At 47.6% G+C, this 19,548-nt stretch overlaps 1 protein-coding gene across 2 annotated transcripts in view; it reads left to right on the top strand.

Moving 5' to 3' along the window:
• Positions 1-17,777, top strand: part of klf8 (Kruppel-like factor 8) — a 57,890-nt gene extending 40,113 nt beyond the window's left edge. The window contains exons 3-7 of one of the 2 annotated variants that reach the window (XM_037120359.1): positions 10,009-10,278; positions 10,370-10,604; positions 14,679-14,790; positions 16,890-17,029; positions 17,365-17,777. In XM_037120359.1, the coding sequence (XP_036976254.1) occupies positions 10,009-10,278; positions 10,370-10,604; positions 14,679-14,790; positions 16,890-17,029; positions 17,365-17,546 (939 nt within the window). In that variant the 3' untranslated portion in view covers positions 17,547-17,777. Of the gene's footprint in view, positions 1-10,005; positions 10,279-10,369; positions 10,605-14,678; positions 14,791-16,889; positions 17,030-17,364 lie in introns of both variants that reach the window. The other variant, XM_037120358.1, reaches the window with a different exon arrangement.
• The last annotated feature ends 1,771 nt before the right edge of the window (positions 17,778-19,548 follow it).

The raw sequence follows: 19,548 nt of genomic DNA, 5'->3' as shown, positions 1-19,548 counted from the left end.
AAACAGAAGAAGTAGCACGAGAGGATGAATGAGATCTCTTCAAAGACTGACTGCAGCAATACAATAATCAGAGGACGATGAAGAGCTGCAACTAACGATCATTAGTTAGTGTTGATTGATCGGCTGGTCGATGAAGTCAGTCAGTGATTCTCAAAGCTCGAGATGACGTCATCAAATGTTTCACGTTGTGGCGACATGCAGTTATTGAGTATGATCCTGAAACAATATCAGCGTGAAACAGTCTTTATATATCCGTTTTTCTCACTGTTTTCCTCCAACGTCCAGTCGAGAGGACTTGTCGGGAATGTTGATGAGTACATCAACACTGAGCGGAGCGAGGGGAAGTGCCTTGCTCATGAGCAGGTTGGCAGCTGGAGGAGGCTGAGATACATGAGGAGATGAAGAAATGTGCTGATTAAAACATGCTGGTTGGTTGACGAGCGTTTGTAAGGAGGTCGGATGTCATGCTGCGGCCTCGTCACAACTTTTCCTGGCAGAAGTTACCAGACGACTTCCTGTCCCTCTTCCACACACACACACACACACACACACACACACACACACACACACACACACACGTGCACACACACACATACACGTGTATACTCTTTCTCCCGCCATCACTCTTCTTCTTCGTCTTCTTCTTCGTCTTCTTCTACTTTCTCTTTCCAACTCTCACTTCACTCTCCCTCTCTCTCTCTCTCTCTCTCTCTCTCTCTCTCTCTCGCCCTAATAGGATATGTCGAGGGAGGCTCTGCTTCCGCTCGCCCCGTCACCATGGCAACCTCGGCTCTGGCGGGAGTTGCCGAAAAGACTGTGTAGCCTGACCCCTCCCCCCCTCCTTCCTCCTCCCTCTTCACTTCTCCTCCTCTTCCTCCTCCACCTTTCCAGACCAGCTTCCCTCTCTCTCTCTCTCTCTCTCTAACTCGCTGCTTCAGCCAAAGGCGAACACACACACACACACACACGCACACACACACACTGAATACCTGCCAGCACAGCACAGTGAATAGGGCTGTAATCTCTCTCTCTCTTATACACACACAGATACACACACAATGAGGTCCTCTGTGCATGTGTATTTGTGTGTGTGTGTGTGCATGTGTATGTGTGTGTGTGTGCGTGTGTGTGTGTGTCACTGATGTATGCACATAAACAAGGCAGTTGTCCTCCAGCAAACAGGAGCACTCATGCACAAAGACAGGCCACAAAACACACACACATACACTGTCACACACATGTATACACACACTCTATTACTCCCACTGTGTGTGTGTGTGTGTGTGTGTGTGTGTGTGTGTGTGTGTGTGAGAGAGGTTAGAGGCCTGTTTGCTGTGCTTTTGCCAGGAGGGCTTTGCTAGCATGACTGTTCGTCAGTGCATGTGTGTGTTTATGTGTGTGTGAATCCACGTTTGAGCATCCACGGAACATTCACGGTTTTTGGGATGCAGAGAGAGATGATGGTGATGATGATGATGGTGGTGATGATGATGATGGTGGTGATGATGATGGTGGTGATGATGATGATGATGATGATGATGATGATGATGATGATGATGGGGGATGAATGCGGTGCAGATAGTGGACAGATGCAGCTCCCTCTGCTGGTGCAGGATGATGATGTCATTGTTGGCAGCCCACTTCCTCCACAGCAGAGCTTCCAGGAAGTGAAAAAACAAAAACAAAGCAAACAGCAGCTCTGATTGGACAGAAAGCAGGTACGACTCGACCATGTGGGTACTTTCACTCATGTCAGTCGATTAGTGTGTCAGCTGATAGATCATGTGTTCCTGCAGCCGATAATCTTAATAATCATTATCATGAAGTGTCTTTAAGGAGGAATTCAGACCTGATCTCAGCATCCACCCCGAGTGATCCAATCACAGCGTTCAGCTCTCAGTCCGTCAGCTCACAGCTGACTCTGACCTGCGTCTGAGTGACCACCTGTGATGTGATGTCACTTCCTGCTCTGTATGAAACAAACCCGTCCATCACTGAGACAAACAGACTCCATGTTTCTACTCAAAAACAGAAAGAAGTTCATGTAGAACATTTGCTGAATTAACAAGAAGGTCCAAATAATGCAGAATGAGTCAGAGACAGAGTTTCACAGGGTTTATAAAGTGTCTCCAGCTCAACAACTCACTAAACTGACACATTTGTTAAGGGAGTCTGGGGACTTTCTCCACGGGGACAAAGAAGTCGCCTATATTGTTCCTGTTTAGTGTCTTTGTAATTTTTTTTACAAGGAAACAAACAACTTCATGTTCTGATTTAATGCTGAATTTACAAGAAGGAGACAATAAATTATAATGTGTTGCAGACAGTGATTCAAAACATTTATGAAGTTTCTTCTTATGCAGCAAAACTCAAAATTGTGCAGTTTGTTAAGGGAGTCTGGTGATGTTGCAGCTCCTGTGGATGTTGTTGCTTCTTCTTGTTTCACAGTGGACGTCAGTTGAGTCGGCGCTCCTAATTCATCTGACCTCAGCAGAAATCCTGCCATTCAGGCCATTCAGCTCTAAAAATATGGTGTTTTTAAACCGAGTGAAATAATCCGCGGTGAGATAAAGTCAGCTGGTTCCAGCACAAACAGACTGTTTCCTGAGTTAAGCCGAGGCGTCGCGGCCGCTGACGGCGTCTTTAACGAGCGTTTCTGGTGTTGAAAGATTCACGACGCCCGAGCAGAGATGTTTGTGACTTTCCATTCATAGACGTGATGATTTTGAACAAATTAAAAGACACGTTGAGGTTTCTTCAGCCTCAGGAGAGAAATGTTTTTGCAGGTTTTTGCACCGATTGAATTAAATATCTTCCTCTTAAGTTCCTCATCGTTCATCGTTCGTCCCATTTCAGCTCTGACTTTCTATTTTTGTGTGACATTAGAACTGAAAAAGGGAAAAAGGAAAACTGACTGCTTCACATGAAACTGACTCTGAACAGACGATGTCAGGAGTTCCTACAGATTCATTGATTTACAGTTGAGTCACAAGCTTCTCAAACTCTCCTGACCTCTGAACTCCCGGAGGCTCGCTGTCTTCACCCACTCATAATGCTCAACAGCTGGATTCAGCAGGTTCGGGCACATTCTTATAAAGGTCACAGGGAAGCATGCTGGGAATCGTAGGAAACCTGATGATTGACCTGATGAATTTCATGGGTAATGAAAGTTGATGGCTGCAGTTTAGTTCTCCAAGGTCTCAGTGGAGGAGAGTTTATTTTGTTATTGTCTGACTGTCAGTTATGATGACATTTGATTTAATAACTTCATTGTGGAGAGAAGGAGTGGAGCTGCTGCAGACTGCTGTCAGCGTGCGAGTGGATCGGGTGTAGCTGCACTAACAATCAGACAGGTTTCAAACAAGTCCAGTTCAGCCCGGTTATGTAAAGTATTTGTAAAGAAGTGGAAACAAAGGTGAGCAGGAGCATCGCATGTTGGTTGCACGGCAGTGCAGGACGCTGGAAACACACTTTGTACAGCACAAATCTCTGAACACGAGCCACAAGTGATTTATTGAATATTTCCAACTTCTTTTATATTCCTAAAGGAGCAGTTCACGGATTATCTCCAACATGCTGATGGACGGTCAGCTCCACGTCTCACAGCCGCTTATAATTCACATCATGTTATTTCTATCACGTCTTTTTACACACTGGAGTTCATCTGTCACTGCATGAAGCATCTATACATCAGCAGGCTCGTTAAATACTAATGCTGCTCCTAATTGGCGCTGCATTAAAAACAGCACTTCAGTAATGGTCTGCTAATTACGCCTACATATTCAAATCATGTTACTGCTGGCATTAATTACGAGGTGAACAGACATGATGCTGTTTGCCACCAAAGCATAATTAAGACAGTCGGGCTCTTAATTGGACTCCTCCGCTCACCTCCACCTGTTTGCTGCTCACACTGACTTTCTTGTTTTAGATTTAGCAGAAATTCTCAGACAGAATTCTGAAATCTGTCATGATTAGCAGCAGTTTTTTGGTCGTCTGAAGGTGGATTTTCCTTTTAGTTTGCAGGAAACTTGAAGTCACGGTGAGCTACACATCTGTTCTGAAAACTTTAGTAAAGTTTGCTTTAAAGGTTACAGTCAGGGTGATCTGTGTGGGCGAGCGACTTACTGAGCACCCAGGAAACCAACTCCTGTTGGGTAACATGAGAGCAGCGTTAGCGCCGAGCTATCAGTGAGCTAACAGGTGGGTGAACCAGAGAGAGAGAGGCGCAGGCTGCAGGCTGCAGGGTGGGGGCTGCCAGCGTTTCATTGGGTGGGTCAGGGTGTGAGAAGTGGAGCTGTGTGTGTGTGTGTGTGTGTGTGTGTGTGTGTGCTGGGCGGGGCTGCGTGCTCCGTGGTTAATATCTCCCCCAGCTGTTGTTTTTGCTCTGTTTTCATTCTATCGTCCATATCTGCCCTCACACTCCACTGCCTGAGACACACACACACACACACACACACACACACACACACACACACACACACACACACACACACACACACACACACAGGAAGTCATTCCCCTTGAAAAGTCATAAGTAAGCCGTGTTGATCACAGGCGACATTGATGCCTAAACACTTTAAGAAAATCAATACTAAAGGTGCCTCCCTCCTCACCTCCTCACCCCTTCTTCCCTCCCCCTTCACCTTTAACACACACGCACACACACACACACACACACACACACACACACACACACACACACACACACAGTGTTGTCTTATTGATCTTCTTCTGCAGAAATGAAACAACAACAGTGACTTTGACTGAAAGCCTATTAGACCACTTTTTTTTTAACTTCACCACACAGGATCAGATTCTCCACCAGCGGGTGCAGCAGGTGTAGAGTTACCGAGGCTGTTGTTTGGTTCCTTCTGGCACCATCTGGGCAGAAACTTCTGGCTCTTCCCCACCAAACACCCAGGAAGAGAAAGTCCGTTTGGAAGTCCCCCGTTTGTACTTCCATAGAAGAATGTTGAAGATTAAAATGCGTTTGTTTCCACTGCAGGGACCAACATGTTATCACTGCGGGTTTGTGTTTTGCATAACTGTGTGATGTTTGAATGATTGTTAGAAATGAGATGTTAAAGAATAGAAAGGCTCATCGAAGAAGAGAGAATCTGAGAATCAGCTCAGTGATTTTTTTAAAAACAATTTTAAAATATAAGATCGCATAAAATCCAGAGATTGTTGAGATAAGAGACATGTCAGGTGACATCAGGTCAGATCCTCCTTCACGAAGAAACAAACAATAATTAACTCTAATCTCACATATCAATCAGAAAAAGGCACCAAAACACACACTAACGATCCAGTAAAAACATAGAAGTACATAAAACCACACGGCTTTGTCCTCCTCATCATCTTGACACTCACATCCTGAACTTTGTGTCTTCACACTGCAGACGCGTGACAGCGATCAGAGTTTGTGTTTGACCTGATGGATCCTGGATCAATAGAAAGCCGGACTGCAGGAGGAGGCACAACTACAGCCTGTAAACTGAAGCTGAACCTGTAGCTGTGGTTTGTGTAGCTGAAGTAATAAGTAATCTATTATATCAGTTATAGTTTGTGGAAAAGTTCCTGAGATTGATAAGAGACAATGGTGACCAGCACACGAGTTACCAGCGTCTATACGTTTATCATCGCTGTTTAATAATTAAGAAAACTTGACAAATCATGTTCTGTATTGTGTAAAAATCGGTCAGTCTGAGCCCGTCTGGATGGATGAGGTGAAAATCTGCCACACACAAACATGTTGGTGTCGCCCAAATTGTCAGGAAACAAAAGATAGAATCAAAAAGCTGCTCGTCTCTTCGAGAAAATGATAAAAACTGAATATTGTGCAGTAATCGTACATTCTGTACCATAACTCTGTACACTGAGTGGCTGATCTCAGAGCTGTATTTTACTGTAACTCCCTCATTATATGAACTGTATAAGACTCCGTGTGGTCACATGATGAACGTCCTCTGGACACACTGTCTGTCTCACAGCTGCTACCAGCTTCCATTCAAGTCACAGATCACATGAATTAACTGCGAGGCGACGACTGGCTGACCCATTTAACTGAGAGCGAGCGAGCGAGCGAGCGAGGCTTCTTCTTCATGTCTTCATGTTCCACCACACGCTCGGTCGTCTCCAGGTGGATTCAGCTCTGCAGACTGCTGTGATTGTTCCTCGTGTTGCCGTCTGACTCACAAACAACACAATGATTTTTACTTCAGGGGAAGGTTCAGATTTCAAGTTCAGTTTCTTGTCATTGTGTTGAATCATCGACACGTTGACGGTTTCTTCTGCAGTCAGAATGTGTCTGACTTGCAGAGAAGTTCCTGCGTTCCTTTTCATTTATGACTCAATAATCATTTTTCACATGAAATCTGGTTCGTCTGTATAGAAACATTTGAATCTGAAAGAAGGCCTTTGTGTAGGCGCGGGTGGAGCAGGAAGCTGCTGGCTGACGTGGCTGTGGATGTTTTTTATTGTGGATTAACTCCCAGAAAAGACCTGAACGATCTTTGTTGTTCAAACTGTGTCAAACTGTTTCCAACAAGACTGTTACAGAGAGGAATGGACCAGCTGAGAGGGAAGAGATTCAACATTATATAATTATATTAGCACGAGAAACTTCTTGTCAGGTCAAACACGGCTGATCTCGTTTAAAGATGCAGATCAGGAATTATGTTCTTGATGAAACATTCGCCGTTATAAAAACATGATCATTAAAAGTTTCCTTTTATAATCTGACAGGTTTATGATGTTAAAAACATTGTTTTCAGTTTTCAGCTTAATGTGATATTTACCTGTTTCTCTCTCAACATGCTGCAATTACTAAAATTCACACGTTGCAGAAGAATCTTAATATGACACCATTTCTTTTATTATATCAGAGAGAAACTGATTTGTTTAATGCAAAATGTTCCCGCTTTGACCTCAAGGTTTCTCCTTAAAGCCCGCAGGAAAGAGAAGCTATACGACGATTAAAAAAAAACATTGTTGTCTCATAAATTGCTCATGTCAGGAAAAATCATATTTCAGGATGGAAGATTTTGGTCATATCGTTCAGACTGACACACACGAAGAGCGTCAGGACGAGTTTGTTATGCTAACGTCCTCTTCATCACTGCGTCCTCTTCCTCACTGCGTCCTCTTCATCACTGCGTCCTCTTCATCACTACGTCCTCTTCATCACTGCATCGTCTTCATCGCTGCGTCGTCTTCATCGCTGCTTCCTCCTCATCACTACATCCTCCAATCAGAAAGTTCCTCTCCTCGTTTCCTCTCGTCACAAAGCTTCAGGAGTCCAGTGAGGTTTCTCCTCTTCGGTCTCCTCTTTTGGGGATTGAGAGGAGAAGAGGAGAGCGAGTGGGTGGAAATGAAGCCAGAGATGGAGGAGAGGGCGAGGAGGGACGAAACCAGGGTGTGGTTGATGTAGAGAGAGAGAGGAGGCGGGGAGGGTGAGGCGGGGAGGTGTGGGTGAGAAAGGTGAAAGGGGTGTGGTCATGACAGAGGGAGAAAAGAAAATAAAGGGAGGAAGGAGAGGAGGAGGACGGGGTGAGGCGATGGAAAGAGGAATGGACTGGGAGGGGAAGGGAGTCGGGTGGTGGGAGGTGGGTGGGGAACGAGTGGAAAAACATGGAGTCAGCTGATAGCTCCCAGTTTCCATGGCAACGCCAGGCCTTTCCCACCCACTCCTTCCCTCTTGTCTCTTTCTCTCTTTCTCTCTGCCTCATCCACTCCCTCACTTCTTTCACACTTCAGTTTCTTTTCAGATTTTTTTTCTCTCTCCCATTTTTTTCTGTTTCGGTCCGTCTCTATAATCTCGTTACAGCCTCGCCTCCTTCTGCTCGCTGATCTCCCCCTTTTTTATTCCTCTTAACTCCCTCATCACCTCCCCCCGGCTTTCCTCTTTCCTTTCCTCTTTCTTTCCTTTTCTCTTCCCTTTCTTTTCCTTACCCCCACACCCTGCTAACCCCTTCCCTTGTCCATTCTTTTCTACCCGTCTCTCTCCTCTCACATTTGCCTTTTGTTGAGTTCCTGAGATTCCTCCTCTCCTCAGTCAGTCAGTCAGTCAGTCAGTCAGTCAGTCAGTCAGTCAGTCAGTCAGGTGTGTTGCAGGTTGTATGTGTGTTGTCTTCCTGCACGTTGTTTCGACTGTGAGAGCTCTTTACATTCCTGTTGACTCAACTTGTGTTCAGCTTCTGTTCATGCTCTTGTTCGTGTGTTAGATTAAAACAGAGAGCTTGAGCATCACGGTGGATAAACGAGAGGTTTGAAAATATTTCAAGGTCTTCAGACACATTTTCCTGAAACGCAGAAGACCTGTGGACGTTCTGAAAGTCACCTGTGATGCTCTGAAGCAGCAGTGCTGCTCTAATGACTGACTGCAGGAGGATGTTTACTATCCTTTACATCTGCGTCCTCGTCCACCATCACACAGCCGAGCCTCCGGCTGAACTGTGTGACCCGTTTAAAGGGCGTAGCAGAGTCTCCACCCTCTCCTCCTCACCCAGAGCCAAGCTACGCTCAGATGAACTGGAAGGAGGCCAAGTTCTGGACTGGGAGCTCGCTGCAGCTCTCTCTCTCTCTCTCTCTCTCACAGTCAGTACCAGTCTCTCTCTGTCTCTCACTTTCTCCCCCACCTCCCCCCCAGTGTCCCACACAGCAGCCATTGTTCCCAGTGCTCTCGAGCTACATGGCAGCTGAGCCCTGGGTGGCTGCAGAGGAGAACAGGGTGCTGCGATCCTGTGAGGAGGAGGAGGAGGAGGAGGAGGAGGAGGAGGAGAAAACGAGGGCGTAGCACCAAAACGCCTGATGCAACATAAATGAAAGCATCGATCAGGGTGAAGCAAACGTAGTCGGTCCTAATGGACTGAAAGATGTGGTCATACCTTAAAAACTATATGATATCTATGGAGCTGAGCTGGATCAGAACATCTTGTTCCTCACTGGAGCTTCTCAGTTTTCTGTGCTCAGTATTCCTTGAAGTTCTGGTTCGGTTTAGGCACAAAACCCACTTGGTCAGTTGTAGGACATGTTTGGGATTAAACTACCGGCTTCTGTCGCCAAAAACATGGCTGGCAAATGTCCCGGCGTCCTGTCAAATATCCAGTAGTTTCACACTGACAGATATTGAAACGGCAGCTCACACAGCTGTCACGCCACCTCCTCCACCTCCTCCACCTCCTCCACCTCCTCCACCTCGTCCACCTCGTCCACCTCCTCCACCTCCTCCGCCTCCTGACACGAGAGTCAGATCATTTACATTTAATCTAAACCTCATATGTCACACAGAAATTAAATGTTTGACATACACATTTGAAAGTATCTGTTGTGTGCAGCAATGTAAAATTCCAACCTGTTTCTGGTTACCGGGCTGAATATTCCCTGAAATTACTCCATGAATACTACAATATGTATATATTTAAATATATACATATATATTTATGTATACGATGGAGAAAATAATCAAGTTCTGAGACAAATCATGGCTGTGAAATTAATATTCTCAACAAAATGCTGAGCTGTGGTTGCTGAATTCATCCAGCCGACCCAGAATGTGAGAGTGAGTCTCTGAATGTTTCATCAGACGATCGTTAGCTCTCTGGATGTTTGAGGCTTGTACCTTTTCATTTTTTTTAATCTAAAGAAGCAGATATTTCTTAACATCTCCTGGTTGAACCGAGAGAGTTTCTTCTCCATCCAGGCCAACGCCTCACCGCGCGAGAGAACAGCATGAAATCATTCCAGATGTCGAGTCTCCTGCTGGCTGCTCAGACTATAAAGCAGCATGTTAGTCTTTGTTGACTCGCTTCACTACAGTTTGATTAATACATCAGTTTAAAAAGATTCCTGTGTTGTTGTTTAACATTAGAACATCTGATTGAGTTGAGGATGTGAGTAGACTCAGCAGTCAGTGTGTGTTATCATGACACAAACCTTCTTTTAGGAAACAAAGTTCATCAGTTTCTGTTTCTGAACGTCTCTTGTTCTCCTCTCCGCCAGCAGGCAGACGTAGGCGACGACTGTTCGCAGCCCACAGACCTGAAGGTGAAGACGGAGCCGGCGGTGTGTAAGACGGAGCCCTCCTCACCCGAGCCGTGCGCCGCCGAGGACCAGACCGAACCCGTCGACCTCTCGCTCAACAAGCCGCGCTCCTCTTCACACCCGTCTTCTACGGCGAGCACCACGGTCAACCCTGCGCCCAGCGGCCTGGTGACCCAGCCCAGCCTGTCGGCCACACCGGTCCCCTCAACGGTACAATCGATAGGCTCCATGGTAAACACACACTCAACATCCTCCATCAAAACTGTCGAACTTGTTGAGGAGTTAGAGCGACCAATCAGATCCCCTCCTCTCGACCCTGCAGGTCCTCTCTCCAGGCTCCATCTTGGCCACTCAGGGCGCCGGCGGCCAGCAGATCCTCCACGTCATCCACACGATCCCCTCGGTCAGCATGCCCAGCAAGGTGGGGCAGCTGCAGACCATCCCCGTGGTGGTGCAGTCGCTGCCGGTCGTCTACACCACCATGCCTACCGATGGCGTCGCCACGGCGGCCATCACAGTGCCGCTCATCGGCAGCGACGGGCGCTCAGAAGGATCAGGTGAGCGAATACTGAACACTGTGACTAATCTTAACATAGCACGCTAACATGCTAACAGCTGGTAAATGTTAGCATGCTGTATTTTAAGTGTGGAAAGAATTTTACTAGAAATTATTCAACTGTACTTTAATATTCTGACGGATCATCTCAGTCAGCCTGCAGTTTGCATTTTTCTGATTCTGGTGCAGGAAGATTCTGTCCTCATTTCCTTCATGCCGCCTCAAAAGCTCCGATTGGCTCATTTGACTTTAGATCTGTGAACATTAAATTGAATATATGAAATAATATAAATATACATGAACAGAGATGTTGGCATGCAACACATTCTATAATTCAGATGTAGAGGAGGCAAAGTAAACAGTCACTACTGACTCCAGACCAGCAGCTTCACAACATCATGTTCTAAATAAACCCAAACCCAGCAGTGACTCATGTCCTGTGACAGAACCGGCCTCCTCTGTCCTCAGACCTGCTCCTCTAATTGGCTCCTTCACCTTGTTGACTCCTCCTCCCGCGGAGCGATGACACATCTTCCTCTGTGATCCAGCTATTAAAAGATCAGATTAATAAACAGGATGAGTTGGATGCTGCTCCGCGTCTCAGCCTCGGTGTGAAAGTGTTCAAAGTCTTCATTTAAAATCCCGTCGAATCAGGAAATGAAAGGCAATTTGAGATGGTTGTTAGATTGCTATCCTCTCCATCTCTGACCGCCACGCCCGCCATTGTTCCTCCGCGGTGCCGTATCTCTTGCCCACACCGTCATTACGGCGAGCTCTCGGTCTCAGAGGAGTCCGGCGAGCCTCTCCAGGGAGACGGTGTGTGTTAGACTCACCATCTGTCCGCCTGTCTGTCTCTGTCAGCCCCATATGTGCCAGATGATTGATATTCTCACTTAAACGAGGAAACTCTTGGAAAGAAATGTTACAGATGTTGTTGGGAAATGTTCCTGACGGGAATCAATCAATGTTTCAACCTCAGGGGTCTTTTTCCTCAGTAACTAATAATCTGTCATTTTTCAACTTGTACCAGCACCTTTAACACCGTGAGACATCCGGTCGATTCGATTACAGCGGTGAACAGAGAGAATAAAGGAGCTGTGATCCGTCCTTAAACAAACACGAGGGGAAGGTCGACATTTGCTCAGGCAAGCTAACAAAACAGGCCTCCGCCCCTTTGACAAACTGCAGTAAAGTCGCTGAGTGGAGTCGCTTCTGTTCACCTCTGACGCCAAACGCAGCGCGGCCGCGACTCAGGAATGTAAACGGAGGCGGCGGAAACGTAAAGAAGAATCCGGCCTGAAGATGCTCTCAGAAAGTTTGACCTCATCGGACATTCAACACATACCACGAGTTCCTCTGTCACTCTTATAATCAACATCCACTTTGTCTCTGACTGACGCCTCTACTTCATTTCCCAGCATGCTTTTCAAAAATCCTCACAGACGGGATGAGGACGTTTCCCACTTTGTCTGAGGGACGATAAAATATCACGGACTGGGTGTTACAGGTTTATTGTATGTGATTACTTTAGATCAGATCAGACAAGACATCTAATAAGGACAGTCTGAGTTATGATGTCACTGAGGTTCATGTTCGCTGACCTGTCCAGTCCAGAGAAACCCAGCAGACGGTCCTGATCAGAATCTCACATGTACAGTAGCTGACAGTCAGCACAGATATCGCTTTCCTCTGTTTCCTCTGAGGGATCATTCAAGTGTTCCCACAGCTAACGTAATCTAATATCATCTGATCTGTTGAGGAGAGCCAGGTGGATCAGCCAAGGAGCCGCCACTTCTCAGAGAAATTCACTTTTGTTGCTGCATTTCATCGCTCAGGAGAAACAAAGAGTGACGGAGGGAGAGAGAGATAAAGAGAAGAAGAGGGAGAGAGAGATAAAGAGAAGAAGAGGGAGAGAGAGATAAAGAGAAGAAGAGGGAGAGAGAGATAAAGAGAAGAAGAGGGAGAGAGAGATAAAGAGAAGAAGAGGGAGAGAGAGATAAAGAGAAGAAGAGAGAGAGAGATAAAGAGAAGAAGAGAGAGAGAGATAAAGAGAAGAAGAGGGAGAGAGAGATAAAGAGAAGAAGAGGGAGAGAGAAAGCGAGGAGGAGACAGGAAGTTTTCATATTCCTTCATGTACCTGCAGAGCAAACAAGCAGGAGGAAGCTCGCTGCTCATGTGCTGCCGTGCTGTGTGGGAGGAAAAGGTAGATGCAGATGGAGAAAAGGAGTGAGAGGTGGAGGTGGAGGTGAGGGCGGGGGTGGTGGGTGGAGGCGGGGTGAGGCTGCTGCAGGGGTGAGGCAGGATGAGGAGGAGAGGGAGCAGAGGTCGAGAGGAGAGGAGATGAGGTCGCTCTGCCTTTGAAAGAGGAAGGCTGCAATGGCGGATGGGTGGGGGTGGCTTAATTGTCTCCAGAGACAAAGAACACTTCTATTGGTGTGTGTGACACACACACACACACACACACACACACACACCACCCAAATTCCTTGCGTCACCCTCCTGGCCGCCCCTCCCCTCCTCGCTCTCTGCAGGCTGGCTGGACTTTGACCAATATGGCTGCCACATTCCTGCAGATAGGGAGGCGGGGGAGCGAGGGGGCCGGGGTGCCTGGGTAATTTGCCCTTTTTTTGTTTTCATTTGTGTTTATTTTGATCTTTGTTCGCTCATGTCGCGTTTTCCGCTGTGGTAATGTTGTTCCTGGTGAGCAGCAGCCTGTGAAATTGGGAATTTTTGGGGAAAAGAGGGAGTGATGAGGGGGCGAGAGACTCTGACTGACACAGAGAGAGAGGGGGGGACTAAATAAATCAGTGCTGCTGCCTGATCAGGACACAGATGATCTGACACAGACAGTCGGCTGTAAAAGACATCAGCACAGATATTTAACAGACATCGGATCGTTTGTTTGGATAAAACTATTTATTACAGCAGCTTTAATAATCGTTGTGACAGTGAACTTTGTCTTCAGGTCGTCCTCTTTCTGCACATTACCTGAAGAGGTGACATTCATTTAAATGTCCAAACACCCACAATTCAACAGGACTGAAAATCCCAGAACGTGTCAGTCTTCGTACCAGCGACCAGCAGAGGACTGCCGTCGCCTCCAGAGATTTGTCTGTCAGTTAATTGCTAATTAGCATCCGCTTTGAGTTGTGCGAAATATTTTTCATTAACATCTGTTCACATTTTCTTCTTCCTGCAGTGACTTTGTAAAAAAAAAAAAGGTTATTGGAGAAGAGAAAGAGATAACAAAAAACGAGAGGAAGGAAGAGAGAAAGAAAAGGTTGGACAAGAACACCGAGAAAAAAAACAAAAACGTCTGGAATTTTTTAGGAACGAGCAGAAAAACCCAGATTCAGTTCAGCAGCCGAGCGGACCACACCTAACAACACACACACACACACACACACACACACACACCTAACAACACACACACACACACACACACACACACACACCTAACAACACACACACACACACACACACACACACACACACACACACCTAACAACACACACACACACACACACACACACACCTAACAACACACACACACCTAACAACACACACACACAGAGGGAGAAAGCCTTTGTGTTGCTAAGTTGCTGGAATCCAGGCATCACTATTAAGAAGTTATTAACCTCCTGCTGTGCTTCTGTCTGTTCCCCCTCCTCCTCCTCCTCCTCCTCCACATCCACCTCCCCCTCCACCTCCACATCCACCTCCCCCTCCCCCTCCACCTCCTCCTCCTCGTCCTCCTCTTCCTCCTCCTCATCCTCCTCCACCTCCACCTCCACCTCCCCCTCCACCTCCACCTCCTCCTCCTCCTCCTCCTCTTCCTCCTCCACATCCACCTCCCCCTCCCCCTCCACCTCCTCCTCCTCCTCCTCCTCCTCCTCCTCTTCCTCCTCCACCTCCCCCTCCCCCTCCCCCTCCTCCTCCACCTCCTCCTCCTCCTCCTCCTCCTCTTCTTCTCTTCTCTTTTCTCTGTTCTGCTTCTTCCTTTTCTAAAATAATTCACCACTTCATCTCTTTCTCTCTCTCCTCCACCCTTCACTCCATCCTGTCCTCTCTGCAGTTCGCATCAAGCCGGGTTCGACGTCTCCGGTGGAGTATCAGAGTGACAGCGATGCAGAGAGCGGCACCGAGTCTGGATCAGCTTCCCTCAGCGCCCAGAGCCTTGACGCAGGGTGAGTTCATCTCAGAATATGAAGTCGTGTCCCTGTTGTCCAGAACTCCAGCTGTCTCCAGCCGGACTCCCACTGTGGGCCAGTGTCGGGCCGTCGTTGAGCGTCCTCGGCTCTGCGGTGTGTCCTGCACTGTCGGCACCAGTCGGTTGTTTCAGCAGACTGAGCATGTTGAAGTGGTGTCGGAGCGGGTCGGTGAGAGAAATCTCTCTGATCGACTGTGTGAGGAGAGAATAAAAGCCTCGGCCCGTTGCTGCAGGTTCACCTCCTCACCGGTGACTTTTACAACTTCTTATCAGACAGATTCTTGATCTGACGTGGCAGAAAAAGCTGCTTTAATCCAACAGTTTGTATTCGGTGAAACCTGAAGATTGACAGATATCCAGACGTCTGCCCCCTGGTGGTGCGGAGAGATGTTTCCTCTCAGGCCGCCGCAGAACACATGCAACAGTTGTAAATCTGCTGTGGTCCTCGTGGTGCGTTCAGGTGCAGGTTTCTGGCCCAGACGTGAGGCGATGCAGCAGTTGGCTTTCACTGCTGCTGGTTCTTAAATGTCTCGTCTGGGCCTTAAGACTGGAGGTTTGTCAGACTGTTGGACTTTGACCGGCTGTAAACGGCTGCCTGCTTCTGTCCACTGACTGCACTGTACGTGATGCGTTCAGGGGCAGCTTGTAAATAACAAACGTTGTGTCACATTTAACTTTTTGCTACATGTTTTTATTGACTTTTGTTCACATGCTACATGGTGGTCTATGATCTGCTTCCTCCTGTGTCCAGTATCCAGACAGCGTATTTCCAAAGATGTTGAATTTTTCCAACAACGTTGTGTCCTTGTAATAAAACACCACCTGACGTGGTGCAGACCGTCGTGGTGCAGAGATTTCACCTCCACTGTAAATCTGCTAACAGCACATTAAACTACAGATGATGTAATCTCACTGTCAGTGAGAGAGACACTAATGCACAGCAGGGGTTTGTGGGAAATGCAGTCTCTGTGTGGATCTCTCCCTCCCCTGCAGCCGCCTGACTAATTACATTACTGCAGCGCTGCCTCCACTGGACTCTTATATAACCTTACATAACCCTCAGCACAGAGCTGGAGACACCCGGGCTGGATCACACAGAGACAAGTGTGTGTGTGTGTGTGTGTGTGTGTGTGTGTGTGTGTGTGTGTGTGTGCTCAGTACTTCTTAACTGAGGCCACTTGGTCCTGTCAAGTCAAGTTTGGACATTTGACAGGCTGCTGAATGAAGGTTAGTGTGGCGATGGAGGCTCTTACCAGCACAGTGGTGTGTGTGTGTGTGTGTGAGAGAGAGAGTGTGTGTGTGTGTGTGTGCGTGTGAGACTGTGTGTGTGTGTGTGTACAGTGTGTTTATTAGTAAATCAGGAGAGAGCTGCTGCCACACCCAGTGGGCGAGGCCGTCTGACTCTAACTGAAATTCAGGGTGTGGGCGGTAACGGTTAGCTTAGTGCTGTAATCTGCTGTGTGTGTGTGTGTGTGTGTGTGTGTGTGTGTGTGTGTGTGTGTTGCTGGGCAGGGCAGGCCCTGTACTGGGGTGTAAACATGGTTTCGTAATGCAGTTTGTCGTCACACCTCCCTGTAAAGAGGCTCCAGAGAGAGACAGAGAGTTTTTTCTTTTTATTCAAATCAGCTCGATTAGTATTTCAGTGTAAATAATATAATATAGTGTTGAATATATAAAGATGTAAATGTGGTGAAGGAGGGAGGAGACAGAGAGTCGGTGGTTTCAGGTTTCACATTCTGTCTCGTTGGAGGAAAAAGGGAATAAAAGATGAGCAGATACAAAAGCAGTAAACAGGAGAGATCCAGTCCTGCTGGAGTGGAGCTGTGGTGCAGCTGTGTCTGACTCTCTGACGCCCCCCAGTGGTTCTGACATCACGTCCACATGAGCCTGATGATGATGATGATGACAGGTTTGCTGTGTTGTGCTGGTGATGAAACACGTCACATGAATGTAGAACGACAGCTCATAAAACAAAACCCTGCTTCATGTTTGAATGAAAGCATCATCATCACTCTCTCCTCCTCCTCCTCCTCCTCCTCCTCCTCCTCCTCCTCCTCCTCCTCCTCCTCCTCTCAGGTCGGTCATGGACCTGGAGCCAGTGGATCCAGACTCACCGGACATCAAGAGAAGGCGGATCCACATGTGTGACTATGAAGGCTGTAAAAAAGTTTACACCAAGAGCTCGCACCTCAAAGCCCACAGGAGGATACACACAGGTGAGACGAGACACAATGAATTAATATTCAGTTATATGTAAGATTAAGGATGTTGTTAAATGCTCCATGGAGCTTTTAATAAGCATCACAGGGAGTTTTCTAGTTGCTAAAGTAACATAACTGTTAACTGAGCTAACCAAGGTGGGAAATTAATTAATTGCAGAATTAATATTTGTAGGAGAAGCTGAGACCAGTTCTACTGAGCTGACTGAGGAATCCTGGGAAATGTATTTGGAAACAAAATTAACTTCAGTATCCCAGCGTTCCTCTTCCCTCTGCTACCTCCCATCCTTCTCTGTCCCCTAACTCCTCTCCTTGTCTCCTCCCCCCTCCAGGTGAGAAGCCGTACCACTGTACCTGGGAGGGCTGCACCTGGCGCTTCGCCCGCTCCGACGAGCTGACTCGACATTTCCGCAAGCACACGGGGATCAAACCTTTCCGCTGCACCGAGTGCGACCGCTCCTTCTCCCGGTCTGACCACCTGTCCCTGCACCGCCGCCGCCACGTCATGATGTGAACTGACCCCCTCCCTCCCCCCTCCCCCTTCTCCCCCCTCCCCCTTCTCCCCCCCCTTCACAGCACATCCAGTACCAGTGAACCTACTTCCTGTTTCAGGATGTGAAGCCCATCAGCGGACAAACACACAGCACCTCCTCTTCCTCCACCTCCTCCTCCTCCTCCTCTTCCTCCTCCTCCACCTCCTCCTCCTCCTCTTCCTCCACCTCCTCCTCCTCTTCCTCCTCCTCCACTTCCTCCTCCACCTCCTCCTCCTCCTCCTCCACCTCCTCCTCCTCCACCTCCTCCTCCTCCTCTTCATCATGTTGAAATCACAGGGATATCAGAACTGTGTGTGTGTGTGCAGTGGACGTTAAAGGATTTTTACCATGTGTGTTTCAACACATCATCTTCATCATCTTCATCATCATCACCGTCCCCCCCATCACAGCAGACTTCAGAGGAGGATGGACTGAAGGATCCATCAGCAGGGACATTCATCCATCCATCACATCTTCATCCATCCACAGAGGAGGAAGAGGAGGAGTCACCTGTGTGTCCCGCCTCTGAGCAGGACGTCGCTTCAGCTGCTCTTCTCTCTGTTGTTGGAACGTTGGTTGACTTTGATCCAACTGTTCTGACTTGAGGAACCGGGCCATCTGATCCAAGAATCAGTAAACAGAACCTCAGATACACTCAATCATTTCAGTCGGTTCTGGAAAAATATAAAAATTCAGTCTCCAGCTCTGATCTTCAGCCCAAATTCTCGGTTTCCTCTGCACAGCACGGCTCGCCTTCACCCGCCTCCTCTCGCTTTGGTACCAGGTTCTTCTCTGGGTTTTGTTTTGCAGACGGTCCTGCTCAACACAGTCGGGTTCTTAGCTGAACTGAACCATCGATACAAACTGCCGGTTCACGTGCGTCGTGTCAGAATGTGGGACACCAAGAAGAAGCTGCTTCTGTATTTTCTCAAGCTTTCAGAATCATTCCAACTTGAGAGGACTTTCACATTAATGTTCCCAGTTACCATCCACATCTTTTCACAAAGACAGACCAACACAGAGCGGGCAGAACCGGGTCGAGCCGCACCGTGCAGTGAAAACCTACCATGAAGTCAAACAGCTGTGGACTTCCTCCTCTGCTCATGTCGGTGTTCGAGTGAATGTGCAGCGGCTGAAGTGACGTCAGACGTCTGAGGCTCAGATATTAAAGTAGTTTATTACATCCCGTCTTCCCCTCCCTCCCTCCCTCCCTCCCCCGTCTCCTCCCCTCCCTCCCTCCCTCCCCCGTCTCCTCCCCTCCCTCCCTCCCTCCCCCGTCTCCTCCCTCCTCCTCCCCTCCCTCCCCCGTCTCCTCCCCTCCCTCCCCCGTCTCCTCCCTCCCTCGTCTCCTCCCTCCTTCCCTCCCGTAGTACAGGGAGCTACAAGACTGTGAACTTTATAAAGATTCATTTGTTTTCATCGTATCAATCACATTATCGTGTGTCCTCCCCCACACACACCTTTCTGGTTCTTCTTGATAACAGTATTTTTGCTTTTTGTGCGTCGTCGTCGTCGTTGCTGTTGTTTTATGAAATAAGGCCTTCAGTTCTGTTTTTACTTTTCTTCTTCTTTGCCAGCTTTGGCGCTCTTAACAGAATGGCATCGTGTTTTTTAATTTTTTTTTAGATTTCAGATCCTTTCTTTGTGTTCTGAGGCTGTGAAAAAGACTGAGGAGACATAAATAGTTTGAGATTACAAGTAAAACTCTCGCACAGGGACTAGGGGAGCTTTTCTGAGTGTGTGTTTCCTGCGTGCGTGTGTGTGTGTGTCTATGAGTGTGTGTGCATGTTTTGAGACAAACACATAATCAGAATTTAAGATTTTTACGAGTGTGTGTTCCGGGCACTTGTTGTTCTTTTACCTCTTGCCCGTTGAGCCTTAATAACTGAAGTCAATCTGTAAAAGGGCGAAACCAGAACCGCTGACAGACGCCGCCGGGCCGACTGTGAGTCTCCGTTTATTAAGACGTGGCGCTGATTGTCC

This window comes from Acanthopagrus latus, chromosome 13 (genome assembly GCF_904848185.1).
Source record: "Acanthopagrus latus isolate v.2019 chromosome 13, fAcaLat1.1, whole genome shotgun sequence".
Lineage (NCBI taxonomy): Eukaryota > Metazoa > Chordata > Actinopteri > Spariformes > Sparidae > Acanthopagrus > Acanthopagrus latus.
Note: the sequence above shows the minus strand (reverse complement) of the source record. Positions and strands in the feature narration are given on the sequence as shown.